Below are 9,749 nucleotides of genomic sequence, written 5' to 3'. Positions count from 1 at the left end.
TAGACGACCCCGCGGTGTTGCTCGGCAATCCCGGGTTGCGCACGCGCAGGCCGAGAGGTGTGTTTTTATTGGCCGGAATTGAGGGCGCGCGCTGAGCTCGCGTGGGCCAGCTGATCGCGGGCTGAGGGGATCCCGGCTCCCTATTCCTTCCCGGGGTGCCTCCTGGACCTAGGTCCAACTGGGTCCCCGCGTCCGCAGGGCCGGGGCTGCTGTTTTCGCTCGGCCTCCAGCTCAATGGAAGAGCCCTCCGGGAAGCCCCTCAGCTGTGCGGAGAAGGAAAAGGTGCCACGGGCGTGGGGAGGGCTGACGCGGGACTCTGACCCGCTGCCTAGGACTTTCGGCCTGGTCTGGTTTCCTCCCCTGTCTGAGGCAGCAGCCTCCACGGATCCACTCTTCTGTTAGGGTTGCGGGGGCACCGGAAGTGAGAGTGTGGAGGGCGGCGCGGTGCTCACGTGGTGGCGTTTAAACAAGATAAATTTTCATCACAGTAGCAGTGCATAAATACAAAGTGCAGAGCTTCGGGGACAAAGCTTGAGTCCCCCTGGACATCCTTCCTCCTCCCTACGCCCACATCTGAATCTGGATTTCCTGCACCCCGCGCCTGTGTACATCCAGATCTCTGTGTGTGTGTGGTGGTAGGAGCCACCAAAAAGTCATATGTACTTATTAAGGAGGAGAATGTTCATAAGTGCATGATCTGAATGGTTCTGCAAGTTCTGTTTTTGCCCATTTTTAATATCCATGTTAGGACATGTTCACTTACCTTATTTTTTTAAATATTTTTAGTTATAGATGGACACAATGCATTTATTTTGTTTATTTAGTTTTACACGGTGCTGGGGATCAAACCCAGGGCCTCACACGTGCTAGGCAAGTGCTCTACCACTGAGCTACAACCTCAGCCCCTCTCTTACCTTATTTAAAAGAAAAAAAAAAAGTTCTGTGAGGATGGTGTAGTTTGGAAGTGATCTTGTTTCTTTAAATATTAATCTGTTTAGAGGCTTCTAGCTTGTTTCCAGGTTCTTGTGCTGCTGTTAACTTGATTGCATCTCCTGCTAACTGTGCTAAAAGTGTACTAAACTCATTCACATTAACTCATCAGTCTTCTTAGCCTTGCTTAACTGCTCTTGGAGGTGAAAAGATAATTTACAAGTAAACAAGATAACTCCCAGCACTTGATAAGGCTGGTGCAAAGCAGGGTGGCATAGAGAGCTAAGTGCATCAACTAGAGCCCTGCTACTTAAGTTTAAATGGTGCCATTTATAAACTACATGATCTTGGAAGGATGAGTGCCTTTAAGATTCCTAGAAAGCAGAAAAAAAGATGTGGCTTTGCAGCTCAGAATCCTTTGAACCACCAAAGCCAGAGAGACAAAGAGAACCCAGACTTTTAGAGAATGATAATTTGACTCAGCCCAATTCATTAATTTTTTTATTTAATGGATCTCTGTTGAATATCTACTGTGTGCCTGTCTGGGAATTCCGCATTCTATGTGCTCCTCAAATAACTTATCCCATCCCACCATGCAGCTTTCACATTTGTGGTTCTTGCTGTCCAGAATATCTGTCCCCTTGATCTTCCCAAAGCTGACTTCCTCAATCTGGGCAAGTCAGTTAGTTGAAATGGTGTTCCTCAGTAATGCCTCCCTAACCATTTTTATCACCCAGTTTATCTAGGTACTTATTACCCTGTGAAATCTTATCTGTTTTCTTGTATATTATCTTTACCCTTAACTGAGTGTAAATTGCATTGACCACTCTATCTCTAGCACTTGAGATAACTGATACCCACTGATACTACTGGGTATCAGTTATATTCCAGGTGCTAGAGATACCTGGACCATTAGCAGTCAAGAGAATGATTGTTGAATGACTATAGGGTGACATCTCCTGCCACCTTCAAGAATCTCATGGGAGTGGGGAGAAAAGAATCAGAATTAAGCAGACAACATAGTTGGTACTGTAAATACTGTGATAAGGGTAGCACAGAGAGGAATGGAGTGCCTAATCTGGTTTTGGAGAAGAACTTGAAGTCTATCCCAGGAAAGTAAAAATCTAAGCTGAGGCTTAAAGGAATTAGGATGAATTGGCAAAAGGGGGACATGCTCTGGGTGAAAGAAACAGTTTGTGCAAAGATTCTAAGAGTAAAGAGCTTGGTGCTTTTGAGAGCTGAGAGTAGATTTATGTGGGCCAGACCCACTCCCTCCCTGCGTCTTGCTGAGAAACCCCACTGAGCACCGCCAACCCCTATCTGATAGGCACTGTGTCTCTACCTTTCCACTGCTCAGCATTGTTGGTGTTTTTTCTTCTTCCAGTTGAAGGAAAAATTAGCATTCTTGAAAAGGGAATACAGCAAGACACTGGCCCGCCTTCAGGTAGGTGAATCGTATTCTCTCAGATAAAGGTGTAGTACAAAATATATCAAAACGGTTCTCGACGGTAATGAAGCATTAAAAAGAAGGTATTTCTTGAGCTGCTTTTGTTTTCTCCAGCGTGCCCAAAGAGCCGAGAAGGTTAAGAATTCTGTTAAGAAAACAGCAGAACAGGATTGCTCGCTCCAGCAGGAAATCTCATCACAGCTAAACCACTCAGGTAAATCCAGCCTACTTATTTATACTTGTTTTACTATAATTTTCCAGGAACATTAAGCTATCCTTTTCCACAGCCACAGATAAGAAGCAATACATTTTACCATAAAATTCAAGCAATAAACTATATTTGAGTTGAAATGTTTATTTAGTTTTCGTTCCCTCCTCAATGTTAAAAAAACAATTTCACGTTTAAATATTAGAAGGATTTTTTTTTAATAAAACTTAACTTTTTTTTTTTTTTTTTTTTTTGGCTAGGGATCAAACCCAGAGCCTCCTTGCATTTGCTAGACAAGGTGGAATATACTTCAGTGGTAGAGTGCCTTTTAATTGTACAAATCAGTGGTTCTTTACATATCCACAAATACTGTGAAAACTGTAATCACTTAAGTCAAGAACATTTTCATCACCCCAAAAAGAAACCCTATACCCATTGTCAGCCCTCCCTACTCCTTCCTAGTCCCAATCCCTGGGAACTAATCTACTTCTGTCTCTGAATTTGCCTACCCCAGAAATTTGTGGAAGTGGAATTTTTAAAATATGTGGGGTTTTTCTTTAATATATATTTTTTAGTTGTAAGTGGATCCAATATCTTTATTTTGTTTTTATGTGGTGCTGAGGATCGAACACAGTGCCTCATGCATGCATTTCTACCACTGAGCTACAGAACCAGCCCTGATATGTGGGATTTTATATTTGGCTTCTTTTACTTAATGTTTTCAGTGTGCATCCATCCATACATTTATCCTTGTTTCTGTCAGTACTTTGTTCCTTTAACAGCTGATTAGTATTCCATTGAATATGTACAATTTGTTTATCCATTCATCAATTAGTGAATATTTGGGTTGTTACCACTTTTGACTATTATGAATAATTCTGCAATAAATATCCATGTATAAGTTTATATATACATTTTATTATTAGGTACAGAATTCTTAGTGACAGTGATGTTAAACATCTTTCCGTGTATTTGTAGTGATATGTATATCTTCTTTAGGAGTATCTCTATTCAAATTCTTTGTTCATTTTATTTTTTTAATACCTCTAATTAGTTATGTTATTTGTGGTGCTGAGGATTAAACTCAGAGTCTTATGCATGCTATGTGAATGTTCTACCAACTGAGCTACATCCCCAGCCCTAGGTTGTCTTTGTGTTGTTGAGTTGTAGGGATTCTGCCTAAGTTCCTATCAGATATGATTTGCTAGTATTGTTTCCCATTCTGTGAGCAAAAAACTATACATATAGTTGTTTATTCAATTGCTCTTTTTTTCCCTCAGGTTTCATATTGTTTAACATAAAGATGATTTTGTAAAAAGATGTATGTACATGTGCGTAGAGAAAAAAGTTTAGATTAACAGTACTCTAAAAAACTAGTCATTTTTGGTGTCAGAATTCAAGTAATTTTTAATCGTAAAATTAGGGGCTTTTGAAATGAGAAAGTAATGTTAAAATTACTTGAGAAAAAGAAAAGAAGATGCCAGGTCTGGTGGCATATGCCTGTAATTGCTGCTCCTTGGACAGTTGAGGCAGGTGGATCACAAGTTTGAGGCTAGCCCAGACAATTTAGTTAAACTCTGTCTCAATTAAATGTATGAAAAAAAAGGGTTGGGAATATATGTCAGTGATGAAACACTTGCCTAATATGTGTAAGGTCCTTGTTTCAGTCCCCAGTATTCACAATAAATAAGTACATGCACACAAAACAGGTGAGGGGCTGGGGGCATTGCTCAGCTGGTGCATGCGTGAGGCCCTGGGTTCAGTCCCCAGCATCAAAAGAAATTAATAGAATTTTTTTAAAATTAAGAGAAACCATAATTGTGATAAAGAAAAAATCTTTCCATTTTAAAAAGCACCTTTTCAGTATAATTATATTTGCTTACATTTATTTATAATTCTGTACTTTATTAGAATTTTAAAAACGTGAATCCTGCCTAAAATGTAATGCCATTGATTTTTTTCCCAAATGAGTGTTTGCGTGTGTGTTTGTCTATATATATAATAAAAATTATAGTGTATGTATGTATATGTACATACATACACTATAATTTTTGTTTTTATGTATAATTTCCTGGAACTGGGAATTAAACCCAGGACCTCATGCATACTAGGCAAGCACTCTATCACTGTAGTCCTATGAGATTTTTTTAAATAAAAATGGGGTATTATTTTGTTTTGTTTTAAAAGGAAAATAATATTTGTATATATTTTTCCCCCTTAGAACCTAAAAATGAAGGATCTCCTTATAAGGAGTTACAAATCAATGCCCGTCTGGATGGCAACACTGGAGAAAAGACACCCATAACACTTGCTGCTGAGCCTGAGTCTTTTAACCCTGAAGATGGCCCAGAAGAAGGATTACGTATTTCAGGAATGGATGACATCCAAGAACATTGTCCCTACAGGGCAAATGGCCCTGATAGTGAGAAAAGGCAGAGTAAGCTTCCAGGGAGAAGAAAGAAGCAGCCAAAGAGAGCACATGTCTCACAGGAGGGCGAAGGTTTCTTTGACACTGATTCACTCATACTCTCTGGAAAAAGACTAAAGAAACAGGAAGCAATCGGTAGCAAAAATCCTAGGTCACCAATAACTGAAATACCCTCCCTTTCAAGTTGTAAGTCTGAAATTCCAGATTCTCCAGCACCACTTGTAGAAACTGATGGAGAGAATATATTAATTCCATCAACTGCCAAATCAGAAAGAGTTGATACCCCATTTAAAGGAAATAATTTCTCCAATAACACTGAAGATCCTTTGCATACTATACCAGATAACAGTAATCATGAGGACCTTGAACATATGCCTCCTAAAGGTAATTGTGAACTCATTACTCAGGGGTTTAAAAACATTAGCCTTACTTCACCCATAAACCTGGAGGTACAAGGCCACCAAATGACTGTCTCTCCAGATAGCACAGTAGTAAATAAAGCTGCAGGCACCACTGGCCAGCTGCCTAGAAGTCCTGCATTAGAGGCAGATAATTCATGTTCTGCAAGTGAACTCCCTTATAATAACTTACCAGCAAAGATAAAGCAAAACTTAAAAGAACAAAATCACACCAAGGAATCTCCCATTAATGCTTTTAATGATAGAAATGAAAATCTTCAAGAAAATGAGGTTCTAAGTCAATCTAAGAGTCTTAGCCCGGAAGCAGTCCCTTCTGTTTCTACAGAAAATCAAATACATTCTTGCACAGTGCTTGAAGGCCTTTTGTTTCCGGCGGAATACTATGTTAGAACAACACGTCGCATGTCCGATTGCCAGAAGAAAGTAGCCCTAGAAGCTGTAATTCAAAATCACTTGGGTGGCAGGAAGAAGGAGTTTAAAAATAAAAGTAAGGAAGCACCTAAAAATTTAAACCCTTCCAATGAAAATAGTGCCCAGAGTGAAACTGAGATTTTGGACACGTGCACAGCACAAGCAATCTCAAGAAGTCCTCCTCAGGAGCTTCTCTCTCCCCCTGAAGTCAGCTCTCCCCCTGGGTCCACTGAAGATAACGACTGTTCTAGGAGGGCTCTTGTGCAGCCATCTGGTAGAAGACACAGAGGAAAAAGGAAATCAGTCTGCACCCCAGCAGTAGGTCATAGTGAACTGATTTGGCCAATTTTCAGCACATTGGGTGTTAACAGATCCAAGGAAGAAGTCACCTTGGGCAGGCAGCAGAATGAAAAAGCCATTATTCATGGTAAGAAGAGAGTTCAAGGTAAATTAGATTGTGTTTGATGACAATGATGATAGCTGATAATTACTGTGCCTGGCACTTTTCTGAATGCTGTGCGGTTGCTCTTTGGATCACCACAGCTTCCCTACATAAGGCAGAATCTATTTTTATCTTCATTTTCAGTTAAGGAAAAAGTAAGGCACAGGGAGACTAAAACAACTTTAATTAATGTAATTTAATTGAAATAACAGTGCCAAGATTGAAACCTGGCAGTGTGGTACTAGAGTTCACTCATATGTTTGAAAAAGTCAATCAACACTGAAAAGGAAATTTAATTTGGTGCTTATCAAAGGTTTTATTATTGTTATTGTTATTCTTACTGTTGTTGCATACTACTAATATAGACAGTGTTTTGAAATAAACAGAAGTTTTAGAGTGAGCATCTATTGAACAACTATTAGAAGTGATCATGTAATCAAAAGGACAAGATTTTAGAGGATAACAAGCAAGGATATATTGTAATTTTAGCTTTATTCATTTTCTCAGGAGTTAATCATATCTGATAAACTGAGCATAAAAACTGGATTATCACTGTGGCTTTAAGTAAGTTATTAGCAAACACCCTGTATAGACCAAGTTTTATTCTTTCCACCTTAAGTACTAAGCTGTCCTGCAAAAGCAGCCGTGGGCAATATGTAATTGGGACTGTTCCTATAAAACTTTTTGTACAAAAGTAGGCAGCGGGCTGCTCTGTAACTTTGAACATAGACTTTAGTGTGTGAGCTGTAATTTATTAAATTAACTTAAAATAATAATCATGACTTTTTTTCCTTATCTTCTTTGAAGTCAACAAGAATGCAAAAAAATCAAGAAGTATGCACGCCAGTAATCTAGAAATGTTCTTTCTTATATTTCAAAATGCTCCACTGGGATTTTAGTAACCTACAGCTACATTTTTTTTAAAAAGTTTTTCTGAAGGTGACATTAACATAAGCTAAAATTAACTTTTAAATTTAATGAACTATTCTGTAGCATTTAGTACATTTATAATGTTATGCAACTACCATTTCTGTTTAGTTCCAAAATATTTTCATTACTTCAGAAAGAAATGCCATACCTATTAAGCATTTGCTTTCTATCACCTTTCCCCCTGCTTCTACACTCAGCAGCTACCAATCTGTTATCTCTGTGAACTTAGTTACTGTGGATATTTCATATAAATAGAATTACTATGTGACCCTTGGGTCTAACAGCTTTCACTTATGATGTTTTCAGAATACATAGACAACGTAACATGTATCAGTACTTTATTCTTTTTTTTTTTAAGAACTGAATATTACATTATACATATGTATGACAGTTTGTACTGGTTCATCAGTTATATGCAGCTACATTTTGAATAGTATATGACCCCAGATACTTTAAGAGCAATAGTTTTTTTGTTTGTTTGTTTGTTTGTTTTTAAAGAGAGAGTGAGAGAATTTTTTAATATTTATTATTTAGTTATCGGCGGACACAACATCTTTGTTTGTATATGGTGTTGAGGATTGAACCCGGGCCGCATGTATGCCAGGCGAGCACTACCGCTTGAGCCACATCCCCAGCCCAAGAACAATAGTTTTTCGTTGTTTTTGTTTTTGTTTTTTTTAATGGTACTGGGGATTTAACCCAGAGATGCTTTACCACTGAGCTATAGCCCCAGCTCGCGCACGTGCGCACGCACGCATTCTCTCTCTCTCTCTCTCTCTCTCTCTCTCTCTCTCTCTCTCTCTCTCTCTATTTATTTATTTTGAGGTAGGTCTCACTAAGTTGCCAAGGCTGACCTCAAACTGGTGATCCTCTTGCCTACCAAGCTGCTGGGAAATAAATTTTTGCTTGAAAGGGAAAGTAAATTGACTTACCCACAGCTGCACAGTAGCTCAGTGGTTAAGCTGGGACTTGACCCCGTTCTTCCATCTCCCATTTAGCACTGTCAGTACCACACTGTGGGGTCCTGTGAAAGGATAGCTGCTAGTTAACCACCTACCTCTTATTTTGGCTGGGGGAAGGTACCGGATTGAACCCAGGACCTTGTACATGCTAGGCAAGTGCAATACCTCAAAGCTACATCCCTAATCCTTAAAAAAAAAAAAAGAAAGAAAGAAAGAAATTGTGAGAAAGTCTCACTACATTGCTCAAGCTGTCCTCGAACTTGCTAACCACCCTCTGCAGCCTGCTTCGTGGCTGGGATTAAAGGCATGTGACACTTCTCATGGCTCTGTAATTATTTTAAGCCCTTGTATCAGGTTTCAAAGTCATGAGTAGGAGAAGTAATGAACATTTTTTACTATTTAGTATTTAAAAACTCACTATTAGATATTAATATCTCTTGTTGGGTTTTGTTACTATTGTTGCTCAATTTTCTATTTTAGGGAAGGAAGTTCATTGTCGAAAAGAGGACTCCCTCTCTTCCATTAATAATGCTTATTTAGCTTTGGATGATGCTTTCAGTGTTCCATTTTATAAAAATGAAATGCTAAGTTTAAAGCAACTGTTGTCTTTTCTCAATGTCACAGACTTTCAGTTACCTGAAGACGACTTTGGGCCTCTTATGCTTGAAAAACTGAAGTCCTGCTCGGAAAAACTTATTGAGCCTCTGGAATCAAAAATGTGCAGGGAGAGGTATCCTAAAGAGGACAATTGTGTTCTGGAGGAACTGAGTCCTAAACAAATAGGTGCCGAAATGGAGGACTCAGAAGAGGACCTTATTGCTATACTAAGAAAAGCACATCGTCAAATACCAAATCTAAAACACCAGCCTACCAACAAGGGCCTTTCTTCGTCCATGATACTTTTTACTCCTTTAAATACTTCTGCATCTGACGATAACAGCACACCCCTTGTGGACCTGTGTTCATCTGCTCTCCCCATGTTAGGCACTACTCCAGCCCTTGGTTCCCAGGCGTACTGTGAAAAAGCATCTGCCAAGGTCATTGGACAAACTTGCTCTACATCCCAGCTTTCTACCCCGGAAGACACAGTCAGCCTGGCTCGTGACAGTAAGCAGTACGACAGTCCCACCAGCTCACCCAAACTGGGAACCAGCCTGCATGTGTCAGGTAGGCAAGAACAGCCTGCCCATGACCATGACTCTGGCCTCCAAGCAACACCTCTACCCACTGAGTCATTCACTTTCAGAGAAAATCAACTCTGTGGAAATAGGTGCCTGGAGTTGCATAAACATTCCATTGAACAGGTATAAGTGTTTCCTTTGTGAAGTTTTCTCTGAAAGAATGAAATATCTTAGGGAATACAGACAGGATGACTTCCTCACCATTGCTTCTTGATGTTTAAGAATGTTTTAACTTGTTTCTTTAACATGATTTCATTGTGAACATGCATTTCATTCTGGAGAAATTAAGGTTAATTAAAAAATATATTTTTAAACATAGGGGATCCTGTTTTTTGCCATCAATGAAACAGTTGCATTTGGAACTTTTCTCTTATTAGAGAAAATAATATAT

The 9,749-nt window shown here is 39.2% G+C and overlaps 1 protein-coding gene and 1 long non-coding RNA gene across 6 annotated transcripts in view; one reads left to right on the top strand and one right to left on the bottom strand.

Annotated features, from left to right (window-relative positions):
• Nucleotides 1–143: 143 nt before the first annotated feature.
• Nucleotides 144–9,749, top strand: part of Palb2 (partner and localizer of BRCA2) — a 27,260-nt gene continuing 17,654 nt past the window's right edge. For 2 of the 5 annotated variants that reach the window (XM_026392126.2, XM_077802449.1), the window contains exons 1-5: nucleotides 144–282; nucleotides 2,315–2,374; nucleotides 2,492–2,591; nucleotides 4,807–6,270; nucleotides 8,802–9,481. In XM_026392126.2, coding sequence (XP_026247911.2) covers nucleotides 235–282; nucleotides 2,315–2,374; nucleotides 2,492–2,591; nucleotides 4,807–6,270; nucleotides 8,802–9,481 — 2,352 coding nt within the window. In that variant the 5' untranslated portion in view covers nucleotides 144–234. Of the gene's footprint in view, nucleotides 283–2,314; nucleotides 2,375–2,491; nucleotides 2,592–4,806; nucleotides 6,271–8,758; nucleotides 9,550–9,749 lie in introns of those variants that run through there. The other 3 variants (XM_077802450.1, XM_077802451.1, XM_026392127.2) reach the window with 3 other exon arrangements.
• LOC113185124 (uncharacterized) overlaps nucleotides 6,042–9,749 on the bottom strand; it is a 27,292-nt gene continuing 23,584 nt past the window's right edge. The window contains exon 3 of the long non-coding RNA XR_003301093.2: nucleotides 6,042–6,114. This is a non-coding gene — a long non-coding RNA (uncharacterized LOC113185124). The remainder of the gene's footprint in view (nucleotides 6,115–9,749) is intronic.

This window comes from Urocitellus parryii, chromosome 9 (assembly GCF_045843805.1).
Source record: "Urocitellus parryii isolate mUroPar1 chromosome 9, mUroPar1.hap1, whole genome shotgun sequence".
NCBI classification, from domain to species: domain Eukaryota; kingdom Metazoa; phylum Chordata; class Mammalia; order Rodentia; family Sciuridae; genus Urocitellus; species Urocitellus parryii.
The sequence above is the reverse complement of the archived record's forward strand: the minus strand, read 5'-3'. Positions and strand labels throughout refer to the sequence as shown.